Genomic DNA, 15,381 nt, shown 5'->3' with positions numbered 1-15,381 from the left:
TCACAAGGTTCCAATCTAGCATCAAAAGTTATAACTTTTTTGTACCTAAATAGAAGTAACTTTTTTGTAACTTTTTTCGGTATGGGTGGAGTCCATCATAGTGGCTGGTTCATCTGGGGTATTACAAGGTCATCAGTACAATTTCTTATGCCCCAGGACGTCACTTCAAACATGCAGCACATATTAATATTTCTCTGACAACAGCTGCCTTTAGCAATGTGTCCTTATCTAACACTAGGTAGGACCTTATGAGAATGTCTAACTATTTATACACAACTTTCCCCTAGATATCAGTGTCTATTTAAAATTTAAACACACAACATCATGACAAAGGATCACAATTTGTGGTCATATTAGATATAAAGTTGAAGGTCATTCTCAGCCCAACCTAGAATAGAACGTATCTCAAGATCAAGATATCTGTTATAACAACAGTCAAACCTGCTTAAGAGACCACCTGAGTTTAGAGACCACTTTTAAAATTCTCCATTGCAGATAGTTTCATGTGAATTGAACCAGTGTACTGAGAGACCACCTGTAATTATAGAGACCTCTTTAATGGCTTCCTGAAGTGGTCTGTAGAAGCTGGATTGACTGTACATTTAAGGCATTTGTGATCTATGGACAGTGTTTCTATAGAAGCGTCTTCATCAACTCTTAAGAAAAGAACATTGCATATATTAAATATTATCTATGTAATAGGAGTGTAAGCTGTTATTTGTTTTGTTTTGTTTGTGCTTTACGTCCTAATAACAGCTATGGTCATTTAAGGACGTGACTGGTTTTGGTGGTGGAGGAAAGCCGGGTGTTCCCGGAGAAAAAACCACCGACCAACGGCCAGTACCTGGCGACTTCCCCACGTAGGTTTCGAACCTGCAACACAGTGGTGGAGGGCTAGTGATAGCAGAATGTCAGACACCTTAACCACTCGGCCACTGCAGCCCCAAGCTTTTACTTAAACAGTATATATAAGCCACTTACCTCCAAGGTGTCGACATCAAAATATTTGTTCTGTTGCCAGAGGTTCAATAACTGCAAATATAAAAAGAAGATTTCAATAATTAATTGTTCATTTAAACTAACTCGATTGTTTAATAGTAGTAAACATTATGGTAAAGGGTCCAGCATTCTTTGTTGTATCTATAAAAGAGAAGAGTTCTATTTTTTCTGACTTCGAGCTGTTTATCATAGGAATAGGTATAAAAAAGAAATTATAATAATTTGTATTCCTCAGAAATATCTGCGGATCCCTTGGTTGCTTATCCACTGTGTTCCTCAGGTACACTTTTGTAATGGTATCAGTCAGGTTAATTCATTTCTGTAACATTTCTTAGGACATTTTCAAAATGTTTTCCCTTTCTATAAAAGGCTTGCAACCTATTTGTATGACTGCAGTATATATAAATACCATAAATTTAACCGGTTTGTATGACTTCAGTATATTTAAATACCATAAATTGTACAGGAAGATAATGTTTTCAGGCCTGTTTACATTGGAAAAGTGTTGGTACTCTACATTACCTCAGAGTGTTGTTACTTTGAGGATATTTTCTAATCACAACTCCCAGAGGCATATAATGCTGATATATGATAAAAATACAGTTTAATCTCATTTAAATCTTGAGAGACAGGATGAGTTTTTCAATTCACACTCTCAAAGTAAATAGACCACAACAGAACCACTTTTCTGTCATACGGGTATCAAGGAAGTTACAAATACTCAGAACAAAACATGGTGAAATATAACTCTTGTGTTCATTATGTAACTTCAAAAGACTTATCAGTTTGAAAAAAAACAAGTTTTAAAATCCCTTTGAGCGACAAGGTATTACAGTAAGCCAGACAAGCTACGGGTTCGTTCAGGCTTGTTCGGATTGTCTCTGCGGCCACAGCTGTCTCATCTTTGTCTTTTATATGTAATCCTTTAATTTGAATTATTTTGTCCTACATCTCTGTATTATTACAGCAGCTAATGTGATTCTTCGACCTTGACCGCCAGACATATCAGTCTCACAACTCCTGATGATGATTTATATTATACATTGTGAATAGCAATAAAATATTGATGAAAACTTCTCTGTATGATGATTAAAATCATCAGGAAATTTTCTAGCAGTTTCTACCTCCTTATCATAAATATTACCACATCAGACAAGTTCAATTGAATGATATGTTACCATCATCAAAGAGGCATTTTTTTATTGTATCGGGAGAGGGGAAATAGTTCAGACATTCTGACAAGACAACATACTCTTTGCTACAGTAAACTGTCTTGTCCAGCTGCAGCAACCAACAAGATTACAAATTTTCTGAGCACTAATTTACCAGTGTGTTCATCAAGCAAGCTACATTTTGTATGTGTAATTGCTCTATGGACTGGCCGATCAGATAATCACTCAAATATCGCCAAATATCATTAAATCTTGTGGAAATAAAGTTGTTGCATTTGTGACTGCCAAATTTGGAAAGACACTGTGAAATATTGGAAAAGTGGTTATCTAGCAGGGAGAAAAATTTGAGTTGAAAATATGGGAGATTTTGTCTCCAACTAGGGGACAAGGCATGTATAACATAGAAAAACTCATATCAGTATTTAAAACAGAGATATGCAATACCTTCGTTTTGTATCTGGCTGAAAATATCTTTTTGCATAATTCAAAATTAATTTCAAAATCAAGAAATTATTTCTTGCTTAAAATCTATTTCAAACCAAGGATGTGGCACCAATAAGCCAGTTTTTGATAGAGTAGTCAATTGTAGAAACATTAGGCTGGTCTAGATTGTGTCCCTTACAGACCAGACAGCGCTGGATCACTTATAGAACTGGTAACCATTGGCAGATGGGTTTGTTTGTTTGTTTAGGCTAAAAATGGCACTTCAACACAAGATGGTCATTTTGGGCCTTAATTGCAAAAAAAACCTCAAAAGACTTTACACACATCAAAAGCACCTAAATGGTTAAAATATGTCAAAAGTTTATCATTGTATGTATACATGTAAGTGCACTGAGGTAGTGTAAATGATATATTCTATTATAAAGGCCTACTTCCAGTATGTACTTATACTTAATAATAGTTGTCACTAGGACTTGTTTCAAAATTTCTGTCATTGAGACTTGTTTAAAAAGTTCTTTTCTGTTTTGTACATTAAAATATTTATCCTGAACCTGTTTCATATCACTACATATGACCATGAAATGTTCAACTGAATGTTGACTAAATGGAGTACCACAAGCGATACAGTACGGTAGGTCTCTGCGCATGCCCTTAAGCAAGTGTGCCTGAATAATGGCAGTATGTCCCATTGACCTGCCAAAAAAGGACCTGCCAAAATGTAAACTCTTCCTGTGGTAATGACACTGTTTTCTTATTGAAAGCTAAATATTCTTCAGTGTGTTAATAATATTAGTACACTCTGTCCATTGTTGTTGCCATTCATGTTTTAAAGGAATCAATAATAAAAACAGATGTCTACCCTCCTTATCAGCCAATACGCATATTTGCTTTGAATTTATTCGAACTTTACCCTAGGGGTGAATGTCATGATGACCTAAATAAATTGCACTGCAAACCTTCTGAAAGTGATGCAGTATTGTTGATGTTTCATGAAAACATCTTTTAAACAGTTGTAAATTAATGGCCTGGACAAAAGTTTGCTGGAAATTTGGCACTTATTTGACCTTTGACCAAGATGCCTATGTCTAGGTGATCTCATTACAGTGAACTGCACACCTTCAGTGGGTTGGCCGATATACTTTAAGCTTCATCTACGTATCTTTTCGTGGTCACAAACAAACCCAAAAAATATTTCACAAATAATGTTGTACTTATTTGACCTTTGACCTTGAGGTGGTCACAGTGACCTTATTACAATTAACTGTATTGCTCAACTCCTAGGGTTGATGTAGGTGTACTTCTTTAAAAAAAATCCTTTAAGAATTTTTTATTGGTTTAAGAAGAGTTACATTTTGGACAAGATTACATAATAGAACAGGGACCAAAAGACGAACCAACATTATTATAATGTCTTCCACTGACATTTGAAGGGTGGATGAAATTACTGTAATAACTGTGATTGTAAGGAATATTTTTCCAGTTCGGTCAGATTATGAGGTAATAAATCTAGGTGAGTATAGATGTACCAGAAAACTGAATTATTTGGTGGCTTTTTAAATGTTGACCCATACAAAGTATGACGATTTGTAATGTACCACTTAGTAGAATTACATAATCTCCTTAACAGGTAACTTCATGTTCAGCTGTAGGTTAGATGTGTTCAGCTGTAGGTTAAGACACGTTCTGCCAGACCTCCACGTGTCTGCATGCAGAGCCAAAATACATGTAAGGTAGCTCACAGGTCACACGCAGTGCAGCCTGTGAGCTAGGTATGTACAATCGTCACTACTGCATTCCCTTACAGCAGCTACACATAAACTTTTTAAAAATATATACACACCTAAATAATAGTTGTGTCAACAATACATATATTTATAGCTTCTAGTGCTTGCTTGAATCTGATAACTAAGCAAAACACATAAAGCTTAGACATTTAATTTGAAATCAAGATTCATTTGTATAAGGTACTGTACAACACTGCTGAAAGCTACACCACCTGAACACTTATTTCTCAATCCTCTGAATGCCCGATACATGACATAAAAGTTATAGTAATCCTGGGAGTTGGATTAGCAGTTTAAGGGACTAGTTGGTGGTACCTGGCACTTGTATAGCTATGACAATCTTTCTAGCCTTGGTACCACACCTGTCTGTCTCACCTGACAGGGGGACCTATCGCCACCAACGGTATCCTCCCTTCATTAGTGCAGGGTCAACAGCAATCAAATCTTGTACTTAAAATGAGCTACGAACAATTTATTTTAATTCCAACACAATTCTGATCCAAATGTCATCGGTGACAGCTAACACTGATCTTGAATATGTATGAAGCTATTAATGGATCACTTTTTTCCATAAGGCTGGTAACAGGGACTCAAACCCAAACTCCAATCCCACAGATCTGATACTGTTTCATTTTATGATCTCCATGCATTGCCAAACGCTCAGATAAGATCACAGTTAATAAAACGATCTGGTGGACCAAGATCAAATAGACAACCATTATACTTATAGACCAAAGATAAACACACTGAAATGTGTGTAGACACACCAGGGTCAAACAAACAGAATTGTAAATAAATGGACCAATGTCAAACAAACAGAATTGTAAAAGAATGGATCAAGGTCAAACAAACAGAGTTGTAAATGAATGGACCAAGGTCAAACAAACAGAATTGTAAATGAAATGCAAAAATATGGACTAAGGTCAAAAAGATGATTACATTGTATTATACATAGATGGACCAAGGTCATACACACAGAAATGTGTGTCAAGGCACCAAGGTGAAACACGTAGAATTGTGAATGAAAGGACCAAGGTTGAACACAAATCGTGAATGAATAGACCAAGGTCAAACACAAATTGTGAATGAATGGCTCAAAGTTGAAACACAAATTGTGAATGAATAGACCAAGGTCAAACACAAATTGTGAATGAATGGACCAAGGTCAACCACACAGAATAGTTAATAAAAGGATCAAGGTCAAACATACAGAATTGTGAGTAAATGCACCAAGGTCAAATACATAATGAGAGTGGATGAACCAAGATTTTTTCTCCTTTCTAACATATACCAGTATATAGAGAGGTAAACTAAGGACAGATCGATATAGATAGGTAAACTAAGGACAGATCTATATAGAGAGGTAAATTAAGGTCAGATATATATAGAGAGGTAAACTAAGGTCAGATATATATAGAGAGGTAAACTAAGGACAGATCTATATAGAAAGGTAAACTAAGGACAGATCGATATAGAAAGGTAAACTAAGGACAGATCTATATAGAGAGGAAAATTAAGGTCAGATATATATAGAGAGGTAAACTAAGGACAGATCTATATAGAAAGGTAAACTAAGGACAGATCTATATAGAAAGGTTAACTAAGGACAGATCTATATAGAGGGGTAAACTAAGAACAGATCTATATAGAGGTAAACTGAGGACAGATCTATATAGAGAGGTAAACTAAGAACAGATCTATATAGAGAGGTAAACTGAGGACAGATCTATATAGAGAGGTAAACTAAGGACAGATCTATAAGAGAGGTAAACTAAGGACAGATCTATAAAGAGAGGTAAACTAAGGACAGATCTATATAGAGAGGTAAACTGAGGACAGATCTATATAGAGGTAAACTGAGGACAGATCTATATAGAGAGGTAAACTAAGGACAGATCTATATAGAGAGGTAAACTAAGGACATCTCTATAGAGAGGTAAACTAAGGACAGATCTATAAAGAGAGGTAAACTAAGGACAGATCTATATAGAAAGGTAAACTAATTAGGACAGATGGATCAAAGCAAACTTATGCAAATCCAAAATTTAACAGCAAGGATAAAAATAAAGCTGTAGTCTGTATTTACTGATCTTAACTTATACACATGTACATATAGCATTACATGTATCTTTGTATAAAATGTTTAATATTTGAATAACTTGTGACAAAAATCTATATCTTACCCCACTACTATTATACTACATAAACGATGGTATACTGACGATTGTATGGAGATGTTCGTTGTAATCTATCACCTAGTGTTTCAGGGAGACAGAATGATGTATGGTCCCTGTATACACCTGTAATGGTCCATACACTAGGACATGTGAGTAATGGTCTACTGATTTCTACATTTCCTGGTTATAAAATACCAAACACCAGGTAAACTAGCCTCAACTACTTTACACAAATGTTGTTCTAGTAAATTTCTACTAATGTTTTTTCAGGTTATATAATATTTATTTATTTCCCTTTAATTGTCAGGCACTGATCTATAGAAAAATTTAAAAAATTGTGTAAACATTTATTTATTTATTTTTTTTACTCTTTGAAGAATTTCATTAAATGTATTTTAAATTGTTAAGCGCTTTCTTTAGTTTCAAGCAAAAATATATGTTTTGCACTACAATCTGATAGCTGAATCATTACAACAGTGTCATTATAATTATTCCTTTTTCACATCATGTGATAACCAGTTATTATGGAGAACAGGACACAAGAGTAATTTTTGTATAAGACCATGTTGATCATACATACAACTGAACTTAATGATTTATTTCTAAGTTCAAAACAGGAAGACAAATAAACTGCTGCATGTTTTCAAGAACATTTATTATATATAAATCATTGTCAGAATGCAGACAAACTGACTCAGTGTTCTAATGGTAAAAATTACGATATGTCTGTTTTCTCCACTGCCTTCCCTGGTATCGCTCTTGACACTTTGATCTATCATTACATAACTTATGTGCTGTACCTGACACTGTAAAAACTCTACTAAACAAACAAACCTTTCACAACAAGATGTCTGACAGGCCTGTATTCTCACCTGATATTAAATGGTGTTGGCAAATGCATCTCACATATACGACTTTCAAAGTTTGTCAAGTTCAAATTCATTACTCTACATATTATGGGATTCTTTTTGCAAGATTTTATTTTAAGATGGGCTAAGGTAATTTCTTCGAACAAACTTGACTCTCCTCACACAGGCAAGTTTCAAGCAAAATTATGTTACCGAAATTTTATTATGGATCTTTAGGAAACATGCTTCATTTGAACTTTTATAACACTTTTGATCCACATGACCATGGAAGTGGTTCAAGGTCAAATAAATGAACAAACTTCATATCACTACATCAAGCAATTTATCGTTAATCTAGGCATTTGGATACATAGGGGGAAAAAATGAAGATTATAACACAGTCAACACAAGTGACTTGGAAAGTTTGTCAAGGTGATATATTTGAAAACTTTGGATAGACAACACATTCTGTGATTTCTCAAAAGCTCTTAGGTACTTCATCTCAGGTGAGCTTAAAATGTAATTTCTTTATTTGGAAGTTATATTTCACAGTTTCTAAACAAGAAAATCCTTAACCCTTTCACCCCTATGTAACTTAAGTAGACTCTACCATGCATTGATATGGATGAGTCCATTACGGTCTATAGTGGTGAAAGGGTTAAATCATAAAATATCACCTTGACTCTGCCAATGTCAACTATGTCTATGTTAGGTCACTCATTATGGTAACACCTATCTGGAGAAATTTATAAATGAGAAACTGCCATCTGAATTTGTTGATACTATAAATCTGTCAGTATGCTTGACAAAAGTGAATAATGTTCTTCGTATCTAACGTTGACCTCAGCACAATATTGTTATGTACCTATGGAACTCATTCACCCCTACATATTTAAACTGGATATGCCCAGTCTTTGATTTGGTAAGGTTCAAATGTGACTTTAGAGGTGAATGGGTTAACTGTTAGTTAACTTAAAGGTGTATACTTCTGTCAACTTTCTCCAGAAGATCGATTATGCCTAATGAGACTATAAATATCAGCATTAGTACTTATAGGAGCTTTAACCTTGAGGATATATAAACCATCATATCATTAGCACTGTTATTGTTACCCTAGCACTGTTCTTATTAAATATTTCGTCTTTTCGTATTGCAGAGTTATCTGCTCTTGTGAGCAGGTATTGATTGTTACGTCGTTAGTTTGTGTGAGAGAATTACGTGGTTTCCTCAAAAATTTATGACGTTAGTCTCACAAACAAATGACGTAACAATCAATACCTGCTCACAAGAGTAGACAACACTACAATACGAAAAGACGGAATAGCTATGTAGCTATGTAACTAATAATAACATGTTATATAACTATTAGATATGGTTATGTATCCAGTACTGTCCTTTCATGTTAGTACTGTAACTATTAAGTATAATCATATAAAACTATTAAATCCAGTACTGTCATTTTCTAGTACTGTAAATATTAAGTATAGTTTATTAATAATTAATTAAATAGATATGTTGAAGATTAAGACAATACAGAATTCCAGGATAAAGAACTTCGATAGTTTAACAACACATCAAGCAGTGCCCCCATTACCCTTATTACATAGTATTTAGTTAGGTTGTTTATCACATAAACTAAAGACAGGGAACATTTATAAGAAAAATACAAGCTTGTACCAAACTGTGAGTTTATGTTAATGCCAAGTTGAAACCCTGACTGTGTGTGTCTGACAGGATCAGTAGAAGTGTGGGTGGGGCGTGTTTGTAGGTAACTGACATGACCAGTAGAAGTATAGGTGGGGCGTGTTTGTAGGTGTCTGACAGGATCAGAAGAAGTGTGGGTGGGGTGTGTTTGTAGGTAACTGACAGGATCAGTAGAAGTGTAGGTGGGGCGTGTTTGTAGGTGTCTGACAGGATCAGAAGAAGTGTGGCTGGGGTGTGTTTGTAGGTGTCTGACAGGATCAGAAGAAGGGTGGGTGGGGTGTGTTTGTAGGTGTCTGACAGGATCAGTAGAAGTGTGGGTGGGGCATGTTTGTAGGTGTCTGACAGGATCAGTAGAAGTGTAGGTGGGGTGTGTTTGTAGGTAACTGACATGATCAGTAGAAGTGTGGGTGGGGCGTGTTTGTAGGTGTCTGACAGGATCAGTAGAAGTGTAGGTGGGGCGTGTTTGTAGGTGTCTGACAGGATCATAGAAGTGTTGGTGGGGCGTGTTTGTAGGTGTCTGACAGGATCATAGAAGTGTTGGGGGGGCGTGTTTGCAGGTGTCTGACAGGATCAGTAGAAGTGTGGGTGGGGCGTGTTTGTAGGTGTACGACAGGATCAGAAGAAGTGTAGGTGGGGCGTGTTTGTAGGTGTCTGACAGGATCAGTAGAAGTGTGGGTGGAAGCTTTGAAGACTCTGAACTCAAACATCTGCAGAACAATGCTGTAATGACATAATTACATTTCAAATTATCCCAAGGTGAAGGTCAATAAGACAGTCAATAATTACATTTCAAGTTATTCCAAGGTGAAGGTCAATAAGACATTCAATAACTACATCAAAAAGCTATAACAAGGTGAAGGTCAACAAGACATTCCATAACTACATTAAAAAGCTATACCAAGGTGAAGGTCAACAAGACATTCAATAACTACATTAAAAAGCTATACCAAGGTGAAGGTCAACAAGACATTCAATAACTACATTAAACAAGAGGCCCAAAGGCCTTAGCAGTTACCTGAGTTATATCATAGGTACTGGTAGCTTTATTTTATTGTTTAGAAAAAAAAAAGCTTTATTTCATTGTTTAGATGTGATGTGGAAATCAGCATGTAAACAAAGTGAAATACAATACTTGTCATGTCATCAAAGGATAAGAATTTTAAAATATTGGTAAATTTTCCCTTTGGGGCCCTTCAATGGCCCAAGGGGTTGGGGTAGGAATCCCAATTTTACAATTTTGTAGCCACATCTACCAAGGATGATTCTGACCAAGTTTGAAAAAATTCCATCATTTGGTTCTTGAGAAGAAGTTGAAAATGTAAAAAAAATAAGCACAACGACGGACGGAAAGTGATCGGAATAGGTCACTTGAGCAAATCTTAGGTGACCTAAAAAAGCTATAACAAGGTGAAGGTCAACAAGACATTCAATAACTACATTAAAAAGTTATCCCAAGGTGAAGGCCACCAAGACAGTCTATCAATACATTTAATATGAAAATACTTCAGATGATGTTTTCAACAGCAAGAGAGCATTGAAATTATTTTTATAATGACGAAGTTTAACTAATCTGCAAACATTTTCATATCTTTTCAAAACAACAAAAACAAAGTGAGCAGGGGTTCACATAGTTATAGCCCCCATCCACACCAAGTGGTTGAGTGTGACCTTTGACCATTTTAACTTGAATAATGACCACAGATGACGGACGGATGGAGGCCCGCACAAACACACAGAATGAGTGACTTCTATATAGCCCCTTGACTGGGTGAGGGCTGGGGACTGGAGGTATAACTAGTCAAGAAGGTTGTTCTCATTCTTTATTTGAATACCAAGATAATAAAAACATCCTCCATAAAATAACCTGTGCTGTTTACTGTCTAAACAGGTTGTTCATCAAAGGTTTGTTTTTTAGAACTTACTACTGATACAGAGTAATGGGCCGTAACATTTCATCCATAACCTCTGCCTTCCTGTTATCTACTTAACGGCCATTAGTATACTTTATAGAGTAAAACAGGCCTCTGTTATGGTCCGGTATTAGCCCTGACCTTCTCATCACCCCGTTCTGTTGTCTCGCCTGTACGTTGATAGAAACATTAATTGACATTACTTCATCAATTATAGATTATAAACCATCGATAAGGACTAACAGAAATACATCATCACCAGCAGGCAGGTTGTCCAGAATCTATAACATGATGTCTGTCAATCATCACTGCTGCAAAGATGTACAACATCAACAAACATCTTAAAATGACCTTGACCTTTGAACAGCCTGATCTACTAATGTCCATATTGTTTACCCACTTTTTTTTATCTTACATATTTATCCTTTGAATGCCATTGGAGCGTAGGACACAGAGGAATATTCCAATTATGTGAATTTAATGGGGACTGTTGTTTACATGTTTTGACTCAAAGGCGAGCCATCATCAGTATTTATGCTTTGTGGTTGTTTTTTCTTTAATCTTACGTTCCTTTTGGCTTCTATGAATGTCATCTGATCATTTAAATTTTATATACATAATAGAGTCTTAATTGAAATGTGGCTAAGGTAGGGTCTATCACAATTAAATTGGTTAACCAACTGTTTTCAATGTGAAAAGTCAAAACAAAATAGCCTGCCACTTTTCAAAAATCTTTCCTTTTTTTGCTTAAGCAAAAAAAAAAAAGTAGTGGTTTTCATACTGTTTAACTGACAATGCTTAGTTTTTATGATTCAAAGTGGCCAAAAATGAATCTTAAGCTAACAATGTATTTTTTTAATAATAGAAAATCTGACACATTTACTCTTGAGATCTGAAAATTCCCTTGCATCTACCTTCCATTTTAGGTCTACATTTTACTGTAGTTTGAGTGATAGGTCTACATTTTACTGTAGTTTGAGTGATAGGTCTACATCTTACAGTAGTTTGAGTGATAGGTCTACATTTTACTGTAGTTTGAGCGATAGGTCTACATTTTACTGTAGTTTGAGTGATAGGTCTACATCTTACTGTAGATTGAGTGAAAGGACTACATTTTACTGTAGTTAGAGTGATAGGTCTACATTTTACAGTAGATTGAGTGATAGGTCAACATTTTACTGTAGTTTGAGTGATAGGTCTACATGTTACTGTAGTTTGAGTGATAGGTCTACATTTTACTGCAGTTAGAGTGATAGGTCAAAATTTTACTGTAGTTTGAGTGATAGGTCTACATTTTCCTGTAGTTTGAGTGATAGGTCTACATTTTACTGTAGTTTGAGCGATAGGTCTACATTTTACTGTAGTTTGAGTGATAGGTCTACATCTTACTGTAGTTTGAGTGAAAGGACTACATTTTACTGTAGTTAGAGTGATAGGTCTACATTTTACTGTAGTTTGAGCGATAGGTCTACATTTTACTGTAGTTTGAGTGATGGGTCTACATTTTACTGTAGTTTGAGTGATTGGTCTACATTTTACTGTAGTTTGAGTGATAGGTCTACATCTTACTGTAGTTTGAGTGAAAGGTCTACATTTTACTGTAGTTAGAGTGATAGGTCTACATTTTACAGTAGTTTGAGTGATAGGTCAACATTTTACTGTAGTTTGAGTGATAGGTTAACATTTTACTGTAGTTTGCGTGATAGGTCTACATTTTACGTTAGTTTGAGTGATAGGTCTGCATTTTACTGTAGTTTGAGTGATTGGTCTACATTTTACTGTAGTTCGAGTGATAGGTCTACATTTTACGGTAGATTGAGTGATAGGTCTACATGTTACTGTAGTTTGAGTGATAGGGCTACATTTTACTGTAGCTTGAGTGATAGGTCTACATCTTACTGTAGATTGAGTGAAAGGACTACATTTTACTGTAGTTAGAGTGATAGGCCTACATATTAATGTAGTTTGAGTGATAGGTCTACCTTTTACTGTAGTTTGAGTGAAACGTCTACATTTTACTGTAGTTCGAGTGATAGGTCTACATTTTCCTGTAGTTTGAGTGAAAGGCCTACATTTTACTGTATTTTGAGTGATAGGGCTACATTTTACTATAGTTTGAGTGATAGGTCTACATTTTACTGTATTTTGAGTGATAGGGCTACATTTTACTGTAGTTTGAGTGATAGGTCTACATTTTACTGTAGTTTGAGTGATAGGTCTACATTTTACTGTAGTTTGAGTGAAATGTCTACATTTTTGTACCATTTTTTCTTTTCAGAAATAGCAGAGTGTGCAGCAGTATTCATTCTGGAAAAAATAGAGTTCCTTCACGCTGGTTTTATTTTTCAATATGTAGCTGTTATTTACCTTAGTGAGTTTATTTTTCTTATCCTCTGCAAGTCCACAGCTGACCGTACAGAACACAGGAATCACTATAATGGATAGGTTTTCCTTCAGGTCGTCTGCATTCTTTCTTTGGCTGAAACAGCAAAAAGGTCAAAACCATCAAAATTGTACATTCTACACAACTAAGAGAAACTCGGACAATGTTAGCTAACTCACAATGCTCTTAGCTATGTGGATCGTTTTATCAAAATTGGAAGCCTTCATCAGGAGCTGGAACTATTGAAAAAATAAAAATAAATTGAACTCAGTATGATTTTGTTGTAACATGCATGTTTCAGCTCGTTTATTTTTTTATACAACTTGCAAGTGCCATAATTGTCTCAAAGAAATGATCAGATTTTGTATCAAGGTTAATTTCATTCATTAAAATCTAAAACGGAAAAATCCCATTTTCTAAAATACACAACATAGCTTTTTTAAGGCCAAGATCCAAATCTCAGATTGCTTTTGCAATGCTTTCTTTAATTTTAACTTGCAGATTTTGCATTTAAATTGTATCTTGTTCGTATAAGTGACCATAGTGAAGATCTGATTACAGAAATGTTACATAAAGGTGCTAGATACAATTTGAAACAGACAACCCAGAGTACACTGTCCAACACAGAAGTGGTGTAACAGACAACCCAGAGTACACTGTCCGACACAGAAGTAGTGTAACAGCCAACCCAGAGTACACTGTCCAACACAGAAGTGGGGTAACAGACAACCCAGAGTACACTGTCCGACACAGAAGTGGTGTAACAGACAACCCAGAGTACACTGTCTAACACAGAAGTAGTGTAACAGACAACCCAGAGTTCACTGTCCGACACAGAAGTTGTGTAACAGACAACCCAGAGTTCACTGTCCGACACAGAAGTAGTGTTACAGACAACCCAGAGTACACTGTCCAACACAGAAGTGGGGTAACAGACAACCCAGAGTACACTGTCCGACACAGAGGTGGTGTAACAGACAACCCAGAGTACACTGTCCAGCACAGAAGTGGTGTAACAGACAACCCAGAGTTCACTGTCCGACACAGAAGTTGTGTAACAGACAACCCAGAGTTCACTGTCCGACACAGAAGTAGTGTAACAGACAACCCAGAGTCCACTGTCCAACACAGAAGTGGTGTAACAGACAACCCAGAGTACACTGTCAAACACAGAAGTGGTGTAACAGACAACCCAGAGTACACTGTCAAACACAGAAGTGGTGTAACAGACAACCCAGAGTACACTGTCTGACACAGAAGTAGTGTAACAGACAACCCAGAGTTCACTGTCCGACACAGCAGTTGTGTAACAACCAACCCAGAGTTCACTGTCCGACACAGAAGTAGTGTTACATACAACCCAGAGTACACTGTCCAACACAAAAGTGGTGGAACAGACAACAAAGAGTTCACTGTCCGACACAGAAGTGGTGTAACAGACAACCCAGAGTACACTGTCAAACACAGAAGTGGTGTAACAGACAACCCAGAGTACACTGTCAAACACAGAAGTGGTGTAACAGACAACCCAGAGTTCACTGTAGAAGTAGTGTAACAGACAACCCAGAGTACACTGTCCGACACAGAAGTGGTGTAACAGACAACCCAGAGTACACTGTCCGACACAGAAGTAGTGTAACAGACAACCCAGAGTTCACTGTCCGACACAGAAGTGGTGTAACAACCAACCCAGAGTTCACTGTCCGACACAGAAGTAGTGTTACAGACAACCCAGAGTACACTGTCCAACACAGAAGTAGTGTAACAGACAACCCAGAGTTCACTGTCCGACACAGAAGATGTGTAACAACCAACCCAGAGTTCACTGTCTGACACAGAAGTAGTGTAACAGACAACTCAGAGTACACTGTCTAACACAGAAGTAGTGTAACAGACAACCCAGAGTACACTGTCTGTCCAACACAGAAGTGGTGTAACAGACAACCCAGAGTTCACTGTC

At 36.3% G+C, this 15,381-nt stretch overlaps 1 protein-coding gene across 1 annotated transcript in view; it reads right to left on the bottom strand.

The window, feature by feature from the left end:
• Positions 1-15,381, bottom strand: part of LOC110445183 (calcium homeostasis endoplasmic reticulum protein-like) — a 115,499-nt gene that overhangs the window by 48,608 nt on the left and 51,510 nt on the right. The window contains exons 8-9 of the mRNA XM_021489657.1: positions 13,406-13,517; positions 982-1,032 (exon numbers count right to left, since the gene is read on the bottom strand). Of these exons, the coding sequence (XP_021345332.1) occupies positions 982-1,032; positions 13,406-13,517 (163 nt within the window). The remainder of the gene's footprint in view (positions 1-981; positions 1,033-13,405; positions 13,518-15,381) is intronic.

The sequence above is a fragment of the Mizuhopecten yessoensis genome, unplaced genomic scaffold, assembly GCF_002113885.1.
Source record: "Mizuhopecten yessoensis strain PY_sf001 unplaced genomic scaffold, ASM211388v2 scaffold2091, whole genome shotgun sequence".
NCBI lineage: Eukaryota > Metazoa > Mollusca > Bivalvia > Pectinida > Pectinidae > Mizuhopecten > Mizuhopecten yessoensis.
This window is presented reverse-complemented; position numbering and strand designations above follow the sequence as displayed.